Below are 16,366 nucleotides of genomic sequence, written 5' to 3' on the forward strand. Positions count from 1 at the left end.
CTATGCTGGAGGAATCCATACGTTTCCTTTTATCCACGTGAAGCCTTTCCGAGTGTAAGGCGTCTTTCCTTTTTTTTTTTCTTTTCTTTTTTTTTTTTCCTGAGCGGTGTTGTAGTGATTTTGCATTTCGCTTGTTTGCTTTCATTGAAGCTAAAAGATCAATGAGCACACTTTTTGTTATCAACAATTTAGAATTCGTAGCAAACGACTGCACAGCCACGGCCCCAAAAATATTTTGTTCAAGCCCGAGCCCGGCCTGGCCCGAGAAAATGCGTGCTACCCGGCCCGAGACCGGCCCGCGGGCCGGGCCGGGATCCGGCCTTCGGGCTGGCCTGGGCTCGTGCAGTGCTCTAGCCTGGGTTCTGCGGCGCGATCATTTGGATGTCGGAATTTAGATAAATCTACAGATTCAAGACCTCATGTTATATTCATATGTTTACCGAAGAGTTTTCGGAATAAAATAATTTATAGCACAGAAATTCTGATAAAGAGTGCAAGATAATTTACATCGCATTATATAATCTTGCTTGACAAATTCGCTGTTGAGCCTTCGAGTCTTGCAAGTCGATATTATATGCCGCGGTAACAAAACTTTGCAACCAATGCGTCAATGAAATTAGGACAACAGTTAGGGTTACCAACTCTTTCATAAAGTAAGTCGGGACGGAGTAGGGGGGACGGGGGGGGGGGGGGGGTACATTAACATAGGGAGTTGCAGTCAGTGGCGTACCAACTTGTTCTTGAGTGGGGGGGTAATCCCGCGTTGGCGTTGCATCATGGGAAAATTTCCCCGCTAAATTAAAATTTTTTGCTAAATCTCCCTTTGAATTTAGCGAAAAAATTTCGCTAAATTTCCCGCTAAATTTAGTGGAAACATTTTCGCAAAATTTGCTAGATAAATTTAGCGGCACAATTACCCCGCCATATTTAGTGGGGAAATTTTCACGCTAAATTGAGCGGAAAAATTGAAAATGTTCGCTGAATTTCCCGCTAAATAGAAGCGGAACAGGAGAAGAGAAGGGGAGGGTACGCTACGGAGGGAGAGGATCTGGCATGCCCTCCCCTCCGTACCCTCCCCTTCTATTCTTCAAGAGCTGCGCTCTAATTCGGCATTACAGAAAATTGTAAATACGTCTTTAATTTTTTATTGTTTATATATTTGGACAATATACCTTGACATCTTTAAGGACAGATAAAAATTGCGAGTGTCACGCGGTGATTAAAAAAAAAAAAAAGTGGTTAAGCTTAAAATTCATGCTTTGTAGGAATCCCTTATCCGCTGTTGCGCCCCGAGCGCGAACAGCCGCGCTTACTGCCTGGCTCAGATACGCGCTTGTGCAATTCGTGACACCAGATTGCACGGCTTCTCCCGCAAGATGATGCAGCAGGTGCGCGAGGTGACGCGCTCCGCTGGTTCATTGCCTTTCGTTAAGCGCTAACTTTTTTCCATTCTTGCACTTTTGCAGTAACCAATTTTTTTGTAAACGCGGAATTTATTTTGGTAATTAGTAAAGTGCCACCTAGTTGTACTCTACTTACAAAGTGTTCATGTTTATAGATATACATAAGCAAACACTAACGAAAGACATTTTTCTTTTAAGATATAATATCTAAAAAAAAGGGAATTTTTTTTCTCTATAACATTACCCAGCTTTTGCGACCTCTTACTCTTACACCGTATTCTTCGGGTTCAATGTTCGAGCTCCTGTAATAATAATACCCCGGAACTGCGCGGCTGCTGAACCGTCCTCGTGATTGGCCGGCACCGGTCATCGCCCCTTCCTTGTGGAGGTGGAGGGGCGCCTCAAGAGGTTTGTGAATTCGGCGGTTTGTCTGAAGCATACGTGACGCAAGCAGTGTGTGATATACGTTTACGGAGATATTACTTTGCCGGAGTGCCCGCAGAAACAACATCGTCTCAGGAGCTGTCACCATGATGCTATGTCTTGTAGCTTTCACGGTACATATTGTGATGGCTTCCGGCGTTCCAGAAGAGTCTGTTACCGTGTATCCAGGAAATAAAAATAAAGGTATGTTTATGATTGCTTCTTGGTTGGAACGAAGTAGGTATGCCAACGTTTTAGAACTTCGTCGACCAAAGTTGCGTTACACCCAATTTTATTATTATCATATGATTATATGTCTTTTTTGTGTCTTCAGTTCTTGAAAGAAAAATTAATACTCAACACTATTCGCTTAATTATTTAGTAAGTTGTTTTTGTGATGTAAGAAAAAATATTCTGGTAAAAATAAAACTTACAAAAAAGCTTTGCCTAGACACACACAAAAAAAATATATATATATCCCTCTTATGACCTCAGGCAAAAATGTCTATGCTTTCTGGCGCACGGAACTTGTTACTTTGGAAGATGATCGGACTAATATATAGTCTGCAACAAGTACGCAGCACAAATTTGTATTGAGTTTTAACCCGATTTTAGTTTTTGATTGTATAGATACACGAGGAACGCAGAATCTAGTATAAAACGCTTTGCAGAAAAAACAGCTCATTTTTGTGCGCGTTGTTTTAGAAGGAAATGTTTTTTTTTTCTTTTTTATAGCAACCTTTACTCACTAATGTATTCAATTGCTGCTATGACTCTCCAATAGGCATTCCAAACATCACGATTGCTTACGCTTTGGACAGTAACGTAGACAAGACTGAAGTCACCGAATGGTTGCAAATTGTTCAAGAGAAGGTAATATTTGTTTAGCATCATTTGTGTACCGAGTTTCAAGTCTCCTATTACCGCAAATATTTTATGTATTTATAATGTAGTGGTGTCGATATTTTGCACTTAGAATTACCATTGTTTGTTGTAATTAGTCAGTGATGAATTGCCTCTGAAGTCACAGCTTGTGGAATCACTTGCACCAAATGCAGTAATAAATTTAATGGACTCATAATTTTTATTACGAAACGTGTGAAAAAATTTAGGAATTTGCTTCTCTTAAATAATTTTTCTTTTTCTTTTTTATACTTTTGCAAATTGTGTTTGCTTTTTTGTGTATGTACAGTCGCCGGCCATATGAGCTCCCCCGGCCGAACGCCGACCGGATCAGCAAAAATCCCGCACGCGGCGCTTCGAGCGTTGCCGCGTTTTGGGAGCCGGGCTATTGGGACCAAACCATTCCGTTATCAAAGGGGTGGACGCATAGCTTTTATCGGGATTCCAGCCTTCAGAACTGTGAATCACAAAAACGTGGCCGATTAGAATTGCCGTCGTCGGTTGTTGGGCCCAAGTGTTCGGAGGTGATGTTATAACTGCTGATAAACTGGAGCTTGCTTTAGGCGTAGATAAAGTAGCAGTGTTCGATCGATGTTTACAAATGTAAAAACCCTATGTTTGATATGATATTAGGCATGACAACAATGATCCCGCGGCAAGCGAGAAGTGGCCGACCAGGAAGCCATCTGCAAAGTCATCGTGTATAGAGAATTACCCTTGGCGAAGCAACACGCTACTTAGCGCAGAACAATAGAGTCTCCTCGATAAAACGCGTTCATGAAAAGTGCCTGAATCTTTATTTTGCTTCGACACACATCTTATTTTGTTTTTTTGTTATCTATAGCATATCCCTCTAGACTGAATAAATTATATCAAAATCGCTTGTCATTGTCTAGTCTAGGTTTAACAAAGATTCTAAGAAAGGGGGCTTGTGCATAGGATTACTCTTCCGGTAGGAAATATTTAAAATTACAAACCGGTTTTGCAAATAAAAAAATATAATATAACACATTAGAGATATTATGCACTGAAGAATTTCGATAAGCCGTCTGCGTTTACCTACAACCGGAATTGTAATCGGCCTGTGCTTCAGATTGACGTTCCAAAACGCGGAATGCCGTCAAACTTCCTGCGTCCACCCCTCTGATAAGGGAATGGTTTGGTCCCAATAGCCTGGCTCCCAGAACGCGGCAATGCTCGACGCGCCACATGCGGGATTTTCGCTGCTCCGGTCGGCGTTCGGCCGGGGGAGCTCATATGGCCGGCGACTGTAGTTGCTCTCCTGTGTGTAGAACTTCGGAATTACATTTTGCTGCGTTTGGATTAAATGAGCATTCACATTTAAGATACAGATAGATTGCTAATGTGTTTGTGTTTTCGTATAGAAAAAAAAAAAAAAAGACAGCTCCCAAGTAAACAGAAAAAAAATATCCATGCTTTCAGGCGCAAGCACAACTCAGTGGGACTTTGAGTGCTCAAGTAAGACTTGAGAACGTTCGCATATGGACTGTGAGTTGCATTCATTATAATAATTTGGAATAAGGTTTTGCACGAACATGAGAATAGTTTCCGTAATGGAACTAACATTTTTGCAATCTATAAATAAATTTTAGTTCCTAAAAGTTGTCAATTCGATCTGAACGTCTAGTGAAATTGCCAACTTGCCATGTCTGAATAAATTTTCTGATAGGCATCGATTGAACATACGGATGTATTGAAGAGTTTTTGCGTGAATTATTTCTCCGGAAATTTTACAAAGGCTGATTTGATTTTAGCCTCGCAGCGGCCTACTGGATGTACTGCGGCAGGTTACTCGTGACGGAATGCTTTACCCATTACAAGCACTTCATGGAATGCGAATATTTTTTTCGATGAGCTACAATCCAGATATTATTTGCCTGGTAACCAAGTAAGACGGTTTGATACTTCAAAATTGCTGTTGAGCGAAATACGCACATCGTTTTCTTATTCAGATAATTATAGTTAATGATAGCATAAAAGTGTATATGGTGATGGCCAGAGCTATAGAATTCGGAGACAGGACTAATTAGAGCTAAAGAATTTTATTGCAATGAAATGTGAGATAATGTTTTATCGATCAATCAATCCGTGTTTCATTGTGCCCCAAACAGCTGGTAAGGCCTTAGGAGAATTACACATGCGCGAAGTGCAAGACAATCGTACCAAAAATATATTCAGACTACAAAGTGAGCCTCAATATTACATTTTCTTCAAAACATGCAAGGGTTGTGAAAAGGTTCAAGTCAGGGTTAAGACACTTGTCATGCATGGACTGCATCCGAGTCAATGGAAGGATAGATTCTAAGAAGGGTAAAAAAGAAACTATAGACTGAGTTTGTAGCTGGGAAACATGAAGTGCGGTTCTACTCAATAACAGGGGGAATCAATAGCAGCGTTAAGCACTTTATAAAAAAAAAAAAAAAAAAAAAAAAACATGCCGCGAACTAGTCGTTTATGCGAAAGAGGCGAAAGGCCAAGTGTATCCAAGAGAGTCACGTAATCATAAAAGCTCGAGCTCTCCGTTCAATGTGACGATCAAATATAATTCTTACAAGTCGTCGCTGTACGCACTCTAGCCTTAGCATTTGACTGACTCCCAGGAAATTCCACACAGTATTCCACACATACAGTTATGAAGTCTAAAAACGACGCCAGAAATACTGTAAAAATATTGATTAATATAACATGATAATTTTATCAAGCTAAGTTGCAGTACAATTTTTGGCATATAATAGTTGACACAAACATTTTATTATAAAACTTGCAATACCATAAGGGGCAGAATTTTAACATAAATGTATTCCCTACATTTTATTATTATGTTTGAGTTTAATTCAACCAAACATTTCATAACCACTATTTGTCACAGATAAACTTTTGTTTTATTAACATTACATATACAGGTTACTGAAAGAAGAAGCAGGCGTAGCCATGGCCAGTTGGGTACTTCGTCTCCATTATGCAACTATAATTTTGGGTGTATCGAGCCACATCAGGATTGACCAGGATTGAAACCTCAAATCATACACTTAGTAGCTGTAGCCGTAACACCTTACAAATGAAATGGATGGTCATGTAGGAGAAGGAAGTTCAAAAGGAAAACAAATTTTATGTTTCAACGTTTTCTTAAAACTGTCAAACTGCGCAGAGAGGCATATGTTGGGCAATGCCATTATAAACAACAATAATAAATTCAAAGCTATCTTCAGATATGCGGTACCATTTTTAGAAATTTGTTGGTCCCAATACGAAAAATTTCTATTTAAAATGGGGTGCGAATTTTGTACTATAATACATGTTTACAGAAATATGTGGATCACAAGCTTCACAAATATTAATTCCGACACTGAAACACATAGCTACTATTTGCTTTACTTGTTCACAATCATATATTTAATATTTTTTTAGACTTTGTTAACCGAAACTTTATCTCAGATTATTATACTACTACTCTTAAAAATGTTAGTGCGGCTACTTTGAGAGTAGCCACTGCAAAGTAGTGCAAAGCCCTTTGAGAGTTAATGAATATGTTCCACGGAGAGAGCTCTACGAATGACAAGCGATAAAATCTGTGTAAATCTAAAGATAAAGTCACGTGAAACAACATGCTTAGCTTCACATCGCTAATTTCATTTTGCAGGGGCAATGTCAAGAGTGGAAAATATGGAGTTTTATCAAAAAGTGATTAATGTATTATAATTTCACTATATTTTTAAAAATATTGTGAGTCTTGTAACACAAGAAAAAAGTTCAAAGCCGTTTGTTTTGCACGGGGCATAATTAATTGAAGAGTACTTTTGGAATTACAAATAGCTTCCCTTCTCATTTGGACATAATTATAAAAACACATGTATTGCGCATGTAAAAATTTTGCCATTAATCTGATATTTTTTAAATATAATATTGATTAAAATCTATCATGCTGTTAGAGCTACCATTGGAGATGGAGATAGACTACCACACATCCCAGGTAAGACACTTTTAATTGATTGATGTCAACTGATAATACATAAAAATTGGTTCCAATGACAGCATATGTGCATGCATTTATCCCAAATTTATTAAATAAGGACCCATTCACTTCGTGTTATGTAGAACACTGTGTATTTCTGAATAGATGAAAACATTCTCGGATAGGTTAGATAGTTTAAGAAAGTTCGGGAGGGTGGTCGTCGCTTATTGCTAGTAATATTTATAAAGGCAGCAACATCGTCAGGTGTGTTGAATAAAACGCACCCCATCACTTATCACAGCCAATTCGGAGCAAACTGTGACGACTCTGTTTGTTAAGAATAACCTTAATATAAATGTGGTTTGGTATATTAAGTGAGGACTGAGAATTCATTATACTTTCTGATCGTCTCCGTACGTCGTCCATTCTAAATGCACTATTTGTGCAGCGTTTTAATCATTTAATAATAGATAGAATGTTTACATGATAACACCTTACCTAATTTGGTTAATAAGAAACAATACAAAACAAAACTAGTCAGCTTTCTCTTTATGGAATATTTGTTTTAGGCTATGGAGTATACAAGACACTCTGCGAAAGAGAAGTTCCTCTGCTCCTTTATTATAATAAGGAAGATCCAGAGTTTATGGGTATAATGCTGTCCAGCTTAATATTCCAGAGGTACGTACTTGAAACTGCTGTGCGGTTAAGATTAAGCTTACTATTTCTGTCCGTTTTGTAAATAGACTTCGGGCAGATCTAAAGAGAGGTTAGTGTTTCAGTGGCTTTCAAAGTTCAGCTAAACCCGGTAAAGAGAGGTTAGTATTTCAGTGGCTTTCAAAGTTGAGCTAAACCCGGTTTACCGAAACCGCAATTTTGTAAAGTAAAATCGGTGCGATATTATGTGTGTCTGTGTGCTTGGACCGGTGATTTATTGCTAGGTGCTCATGTAGGAATGCAAATTTGCGCCAGAATATGTTTTTTTTTTAACCACCTATACTTGCAGCCTTTTTTTTTTCTGTTTGAATTCTGTCTTTTTGATTAAGGTATGACTTAACCCCAAAAACCCAACCGTCACCTATGCACTTTGATCAGCTCAGTTCTTTATATCTCGGGCTGTTAAAAAATGCAGAATGCATTTTGTAATAAATAAGTTACTAAATTCGACAATCAACTTTGATTAGCCCTTTTATTCAGGACAGCCGCCAAACAAGGGCTGAAATATCTGCAATATTAATATACCACTATCTCGTAATATATACGGTGAACGACATATATATTTTTGTGACGTCTGATCCGCGAGCCGCACTTGGATCAGTAAAGAGTCGCATGCAGCTGGCGAGCCGCGGTTTGGCCACCCCTGGGCTGTAGCATAATCTTTACGTTGTTGTGTAAAACAGCTCTTGCTTGATTAATATATCTATATATATATATATATATATATATATATATATATATATATATATATAGACGCTTTCAGGCAGCTGTGCATGGGCGCCGCCATAACCGACCTTCAGTTTTCGTTTCCTCTTATTCCGTTCGCTCCAATTCATCATTACCACAGCAGGACAGGTTATTGTCATTTTAGGTGCTACTGTGTCCTTCTTCCCAGCATAGGCCTTTGTGGAGACTCGTCAACGCCCGTTTCAGTGGCTTGGCATCTTGGTAAGGCAAGAAAAGGTCGGCTACGGAGGCTCAGTCTGGCGCGCGCTGAAAGCGTCTATCTTATTGCCCTTGCTACGAATGAGAAATAAGGCTCAAACGGAACCCTTCTGTTCATGCATTGGAAATTGGTATAGAATTATGATCACGTGAGCTTGATTGTTTTTATGTTTTGTGCCGCCTTTTGAAACTGACAATGTGAGCAATGCCCCCAAAATTTCACGCATAATCATCCGTACGAAGCATTTACAAATTTCATTTGGCATTACTTTACTAATTAATTTTTTTAATGTTTTTGTAATACTTTTTTGCCAATTGTTCAGCCGTTGAATCTCATAAGCCTTACTGGATTTTCTACAATATTGCCTAACTATTAATATACAAGTCGCAAACGTTCGCGACATCACGATATCGCGACGTTGCACGGTTGTACCGCATCGGTACAGTGGCCTAGAACGGGGTAGTAGTGAACTCACCACCCTCTCTCGCCCATGCTTCGAGGTGAGGCGATCTAAGTCGGAGGCCGACGGGGGCGCTGCTGTCGACTCCTCCTCAAGCGTCCTGCATACCACACGGTATGCAGGACGTATGCATACCTCTTTGCATGCATACCTGCGTACCAAGAGGTACGCGTTCAGCGTGAGAAATCAATGCTTTCGGCCGACGCAGTTCCTACGATTTTTCCAAATCTTCCCAGCTATCTGACGAAGAAAACACCGACGCACACACGCGCTGATACGCACACGATCGCAGAAGCGCGCGGGAAAGCTTCAGTAGGAGTCGACCGAAGCGCCATCTCTCAGTTTAGAAATTAACCGCCTCAGCAAGCGGGCGCGGTGAGGCCATTGTAGCATGATTGAACTAAAGTCCAAAAATACAGCTCCAACCAAATCTTGAAAAAAAAAGTCGACGTTTTCAAATTAGCTCGGTTTCGTCTTCTAGGGTCACTGAAAGCACGCGGAGCAGTAGCAGCTCCTAGCCTCGTCTTTTAAAAATAAAAAAAAAAGAAATTATGACTTTTTTTATTTTATGGAGTCGGTAATTTTTCTAGCTTTCTCGTCAGGTAATGAAGGCCATGTGCGTGCACAGACGGCAAGGCGCCCAGAGACCTGCGGAGCGGCTCTGTTTACCAACACAGCCGGAAGGCCGCGCATGCGCGGTAGCTATATGGGCAAAAGCACCCCGGCTCTCTGTGTTTTCGCCATTGCGTTGTGTGTCGTGCGCTCGTTGTTGACGTTGTAGGGACGCTTCTAGATTTATTTGTGAGTCGTATATCCTGACAACGGATGTCGTATGCTATGCCCGACTATTTGAGCTCGCTACCCGAGCCTGAACGGCAGCGGTATCGAAACAAACTGTGCGTGGACGGCGTTGACGACTAGGACCTGTACGTTGTAAACAAGGCCTGCTAGACTTCCGACGTAAAGTTGCTGCCACCGAAGTCGATAGCTCACGTCGTCGTTTACTTGTTTTTTTTTTTTTTTTTTTCGCCAAGCCAGTTCACGGCCGACACGGTGCAGGCGTGCAAGTGTCTCGAGGCCTACGATTACTTCCAGTCGGTTTCCGCACTGCCGGCGGGATCGGCAGACTGTGGGTCCGCGGAAGTGTATTTATTAATTAAATAAAAATACACAGCGTCTTGAAGTCAAGGTATGATATTTTTCCTACCCTCATGAGCGCAAGGAATGACAAGCAGTAACGCTTTGTCCGTTCTGCAGTTTTGGTGGTAACACGTTACAGGTAACAACGTTGCCAGGAATGCGTTACTTTTTTCAGTAACGTAGTAACCAACTCGTTACTTTTTAGACACAGTAACGGGTAACGTACTTACGTTACTATTTCAAGTAACGCAGTTACTTTACGCTTTACTACTTCCCAAGTCTTAAAGAAATTACACTTCAATTTTTTCTGCATTTTTAGGTGTCAAGCCATGTTTTTCTTTCCGTTTTTTCTCGTGAGTATTTAGATGAAACCGTAAAAAGAGATAAAGTAATTATGTTCAGTTTCTGCATGAACATAATGTTTCCTGATATATAAGCTTATGCATACCTGTATCGTCAAAACCGTAAAACGTGTTAAATCATCATTTCAAAAGTAACGCAGAAGTAACGTGCGTTACTTTTTATCGGTAGCGGCAACGCGTTCCTTTTATTTTTACGTAACGTAGCTCAGTAACGCGTACCTTTTATTTGCAAGTAACGAGTAACGTATTTCGTTACTTTTTTTCGGTAACACCTACAACACTGCCGTTCTGTCGCCGATCCCCTTCTGCTGGGTAGCACGGGCGTAGCGAGCCTCCGACGAGAACTTGGCCGGTGATTTGTGCGCGAACACCGTGGGAACCAAACCCGGGTGGTCTCGATTATACGACGGTTTTCCTGCACATACGCAAGCCTCGGGAAGGAGATTGAAATGGAAGCCGCACTTGCCTCCAAGAAAGTGCTTGCCGCACAAACAGTCGTTCGCGCGAGACGACCATTCTTTTCGATCCACGGATATTATCCACCTTCTATGCCTTTCAGAGTCTGCCGGGAACTTGTGGAAACTCACTCCGCTACTTTTTTGTACATTTCGGTGCAATTAACGGCAATACAGCTTCGTGGCATGCTGAAATGCTATGACGCCCATGCGAAACGTGCGCGCTTTTGCCCACACCACCCGGCTCCGGCGCGATCGCAGCGCCGCCGCAGCGCCGCCGCAGCTCCGTGACTGGAAACCTAAACGCTCACAGACCTTAAAAAAAAAAAAAAAACTGGCTACTTTGGTAGCTTTACTGAATGCATATCGGCCAACGCCAAGGTCTCGGCAGACAGAGCTAGAAGCCACAATAAGAAAGGCATCATCTAAATAAAGTTTGTCCAACCAACCAACCAACCCATCGAGACGCATGCATCCGCGACCAGCGAAGCGCTAGCAAGGTGCCCCAAAAATCGTCTACCGAAAAAGAAAGAGCACGCGGCGTGGTTTACACGATGCGCAGAGTGCTCTGCAACCTAGATCCGCGAGACGAAGAACTTTCCCGTGCGAATCCGCCAACAAAAGAACGACGTGCGGAAGTTCGAAAGTGAGCGCAGTGTCACCGCCACACCGTGGTCACCGCCGAACACTGCGATACTCCAGCCTAGACCATTGGACTCCGAACCCCGGCCTACGGGCCAAATCCGGTCCGCGGAGGTCTTCCGACCGGCCCGTGGCTGGCTCCGGTTCTCCCATTGAATCCCGGCCCGCAGCGGGCTTCCAGCAGACCCGCTGATACCGGCGCAAAAATAAGGTAACGCGTACCAGCCGCAAAAACAAAGTTACAAAAAAAAAAATTGAGAAAAGACTGATTATTGTAGGGCATGTCCTTAAGTCATCTTATTAATTGGGCATGGTCATCAACCCCATCAGCATTCCTGCTCCGCTGTATCATATGCAACCATGTACTATCACGATCAATATGAGTGTGAACACCGCTCCGCGTGGCCCGCGGTACTATCAGTGCACCCTGGCGATTGTTCTTCGAAGTGCACATTGCAGTCGATTGCTCTAGTGATCGCCGCACCACTTCGCACTTCCGGGTCATCTGCTAGCGAAAGACGATCGGCGAAACCGCGAAGCGCTGTTCACCAATGACGAAGCGCATTTTCGCTAGCAACATGCGCCAACAGAAATAACTTGTGTAAATGTTTTGAGAATCATCTATTTTATTGGGGTGTTTTTAGTAAATTATCCCAATTAATCCGATAACAATACCCGATGCTTCTCGGACGCCTTTAAGCATACATCATATTATCGGAGGTATTAAAACAATCAGCTAAGACTGCCTATATTACTTCCTTCGCGTAATTCTTGCGAGAGCAGAGGACCACCAACGCACACAGGCAAAATATTAGCGCGGTGTGAGCGTGGGTGATGCCCTTCCTCATGGAAAACCGCGCAAAAGAAAAAAACGAGGGGGAAGTCCCGTGCCTTCCTTTTACGTCATCGTTGTTTTTCTGCGCTGTTTACCATGATGAAAGGTATCACCCACGCTCACACCGCACTAACATCTTGCCTCTGCGCATTGGCGGTCCTTTGTTCTCGCAAAACTCACGCGAATGAAATAATAGGCAGTCTTAGTTCATTGTTTTGATGCCTCCGATAACAATATTTTGGATGCTTAAAGGCATCGGCGAAGTGTCGGGTATTGTTATCGGAGTAATGGGAATAATCCACGAAAACATACTAACCAAATAGATGACCCTAAAAATATTTATCTAGGTTATTTCTGCTGGCGCACGTTGCTAGCGAAAGAAATGCACTTCGTCATTGGTGAATAGTTTCGCGACTTCGCCGACAGTTTTTCGCTAGCAGACGACCCAGAAGAGAAGAGTAGCCCGGCGATCGCTGGAGACGATATGGTTTCGACCGCAAAGTGCACTTATACTTCAAAGAGCAATTGCCAGGGGGCACTGATAGTACCGCGGGCAAGGAGGTTATATTTTAAGACTCCTGGAGTGGCGGTGGCGCTGCGGAGCTGACGCCAAAAACGGCGACCGTCGCCATCTTACTAAAGGTAGAAAGCTTATTTTACTTAAGGTAGAAAACGAGTCTATGTGGCTTTTGAGTCCTCTAAAACAAATAAAAAAAATTAGTTTTGTTTTCCTTTTAATACGCAGCCCCGAAAGAAACGGTGCACTGCTACTGCCGCTTCAACCGCCGTTTCGTTTCACCTTTATACTTCGTTTCAGCTTCGGTCCAGACGCAGCCAAAGCTACAAGCGCGAGCTCCGGGCTTTCAGCATCCCTGCCAAGCACGTGCGCTCGTGCAGTGCAAGCACTGTTCTTTATATAACCTCCTTGACCACGGGCCACGCGGAGCGGTGTTCACACTCATATTGATCATGACAGTTCGTGTCAAAATTCACTTTACGTTCCCATGTATACTGTGCTTGGTGTTCTGTGTTGTACCTACTGCATACAGTCAGTTTCAGTTCTTTCATTCTCGCTAGTCTACTGCACAGTGTGAACGTGACAAAGTTCCTATACGCTTTGCTTTAGGCTTGGTGTGTTTTTTTTTGGCTCCAGTTATTGTGCAACGTCATAATTAGTTCATTTGGGCGTTTCACAACAATGTATGTAGTATTCCACCTTCAATAGAACAGTTGTTGCTCCGCGTGCTTCCACTGATCCTTAGAGAAGAAACCGATATTGTTTCGAAACATCGGGTTTCCTTTCAGGATTTGGTTGGTGCTATATTTTTGGGACTTTGGTTCTCACCCAACAGGCAGATTTCTGGCGAATATGTTTACTTTCATGGTTGTACTATTTCGCTCAACTGGACATTTGTATTTAAAAAAAACGACTGCGCTTTTTTGTAGCATTAACCGTAGGCGTGCTCGGTATGTTGACGACATTGAAAAGCTGACGAGCAGACCAAATAGGATATGGAGTTACTTGAGGTAAGTAAATATAAATCTTTCGATGAGAGAGTACACAGTTAGACGCGCAAATCTCTGCTTCACAAAGGTTGGGCAAATACATGTCGATAGTGAGAATATAGAGCTAGTGTTTCTTTAAGTTTTACAGATTTCTTTAAAAAAAGTCGTGAAAGTTACACTTATGCGGTTTGTGCAGGTGAGTTATACGGCCAGGGGGATATAATATAGCGGACTAATCGTAACGATCCGCCGGCTAATTAATTCAAATTTCTTAATTAACTTTTTAATTAATAAATATAGACATATATGGTTCCAATTAGAAACTTGCTGAGCGTCGTAGAAAACCACTAAATCAGTATTTTTCAGAAAGACTTTGAGGGCGTGAGAAGCGTGAGGAGATTAGCCACCCACATAATATGCCCCTGGCCACATAACTCACGTCCACAAGCCGCATAAGTGAAAATTTCACGACCTTTTTTAAACAAATCTGCAAATTTAAAAAAAAAAATTCTATATAATGCTCGGGCGCATGTATAGGGTGTACAAGTTGTTGCTATACTTGAAAGCCTAGTCGAAAGGTACGCTTTTAATCTCCAAATTAAAACTGAGTAGTCTTTACAAAAAGCCATACTTCTGTGAAAGTAGCTCTTGCATTAAAACAAAAATGGCAGAAATTAAATTTCCGTGTAATATTCTAGTCTTTTTGTGGCAATCGAAAGTTCTTATATGTTAATTGTGGTCGGGAGGCATTTTTGCGTAATTGTTTAATCAATAGTTTACTGGGGCGTCTACACTTTATTCTTCATGATGTATGAATAGGGCATTTATATCAAATTAAATCACCGCGATAATATTGATCTTTGGTTTTGCGAAGGTCTTTTCACATTTTTTTGTTTTGTATGAACCCTCTGAGAATGAAATGTGCATTGGTTATATCTATATGCATATATTCATGAATATGTGATAGAAACGAATGAGACGATAAAGATTTCGAACGTGAACGATAAGCTATTTACAATATACTTTCCCTTATTCAGTTGCATTTTTATTACCTAACTTAATAAGTATACGTGACCCCATAACTTGCATTAATAATTATGTTCCTGCGTTCGTAAAATTTGCTGTGAATGCGTGTTTCAGGAAGTGTAACAAGAAGTACAAATCAGTGTCAAAGCCTGATTATGACTACCAAGTTCCATTATATAAAGGTAAGGTTTAATAAACCTTTGCACAAATACAGCTAATTTGTTTTTGTGCACCTGCTTAACTTCAAGTACTTCAAACTTATTATCTAAGGTGTTTAATGGGTACCGGCCGATACGTCTCCTCGCGTATAGCAGACAGCACCTTCTTACAACAACTTTGCTTATGCGCAGTCCGGTCAAAGAACCACGAGAAAGCAAGATAAACGCATATCTACAAAGTAAGGCAGGGACAAGCGGCGCCTGCGTACAAAGAAATTTGCGTATTCTATGGAGCGAATATGAGGCCAACATGAGAAGAATTTTGCACTACGGCACGTTAGCTTTCCGTGCGGCGCAACAGTCACTATGACTATGGTACCTGGATCGCGTCTCTGACTGGTGTGTTTAGCGTCCTATCCCGCCCATACATCAAAAGTGGTCCCCAAGTGGCAACAAATGACGTCACAGAAACCGGAGTGTCATGCTGTTGCCTGTCGCGATCCAGGCGGTTGGGCGTAGAAATGCTGGCGAAAAGCACGAGCGAACGCGAGTGTCGCTGTCGTCACGGCGTCTCCCAGGCGTCCCAGCTTCCGGCTGCTGTATCTTCCCTGGACTGTCACAGTGGAGAGCGACCTACAGCAGAACAGGCGTCTGCCGTATACACCACAACTGTTGGGACGCCGCCAGGATTGGGACCGGCGACAGCATGACACTTGTACGACGTCATCCGGTGGAAATCGATGGACCACTTTCTTGGACGCGGTAAACACACCAGTCGGAGACGCGTTCCAGGCACCATAGTATGACGCCGCGAAAAGTGCGAACGCTTCCTGACGAAATTCGCCGCTTTTTCGTAGCATATTCGCACCATGGATTTCTGTATTTGTGCGATCACTTCATGCAACGATGTTGTTTCTTCGCTGACTGGGTTTGCAAATATAATTCTGCTACACACACGGGGGTAACAGGAGGCGATTATAAAAGTTTATGAACCATGTCAGTTAGGATTTTTTATTAGAAAATTTAAACTAATGCCTGGGCGTTTCTGCTGTGAATGTTTCATAATTCTGAATAGCTGAATTCTGCAAGCTTTGCAAATACTTACTCCTTAAGGGGTGATTTACGTTATGCCGACTGGTTGGACAAGAATATAGATAGCTATAGATGCTGGCAACCTAAGGAAACATAAAAAGCGTCCGCGTCGGCTTTTGTTTTATGTACTACATTTCTCGAGATTTAGAAGACCAGTACATGCATCGCACCCTATAACTTTCTTGTGTATGAGTAAACCGTTTTAGTGCTTCATAAAACGCGCTTTGACACATTGAAAACTTAATGTGCATATTTTACTCATGTGCTTACTTTCAGATGAACTATATGGATCTTATTGGGAATAATAAACAGTAATAACATTCTG

The 16,366-nt window shown here is 41.8% G+C and overlaps 1 protein-coding gene across 1 annotated transcript in view; it reads left to right on the forward strand.

Annotated features, from left to right (window-relative positions):
- The first annotated feature begins 1,933 nt into the window (after positions 1–1,933).
- LOC115317192 overlaps positions 1,934–16,366 on the forward strand; it is a 30,942-nt gene continuing 16,509 nt past the window's right edge. Inside the window, exons 1-8 of the mRNA XM_042286775.1 lie at positions 1,934–2,030; positions 2,611–2,699; positions 4,173–4,238; positions 4,505–4,638; positions 6,680–6,720; positions 7,272–7,383; positions 13,706–13,786; positions 14,906–14,973. Coding sequence (XP_042142709.1) covers positions 1,934–2,030; positions 2,611–2,699; positions 4,173–4,238; positions 4,505–4,638; positions 6,680–6,720; positions 7,272–7,383; positions 13,706–13,786; positions 14,906–14,973 — 688 coding nt within the window. The remainder of the gene's footprint in view (positions 2,031–2,610; positions 2,700–4,172; positions 4,239–4,504; positions 4,639–6,679; positions 6,721–7,271; positions 7,384–13,705; positions 13,787–14,905; positions 14,974–16,366) is intronic.

This window comes from Ixodes scapularis, unplaced genomic scaffold, assembly GCF_016920785.2.
Source record: "Ixodes scapularis isolate PalLabHiFi unplaced genomic scaffold, ASM1692078v2 PGA_scaffold8__174_contigs__length_109621045, whole genome shotgun sequence".
Lineage (NCBI taxonomy): Eukaryota > Metazoa > Arthropoda > Arachnida > Ixodida > Ixodidae > Ixodes > Ixodes scapularis.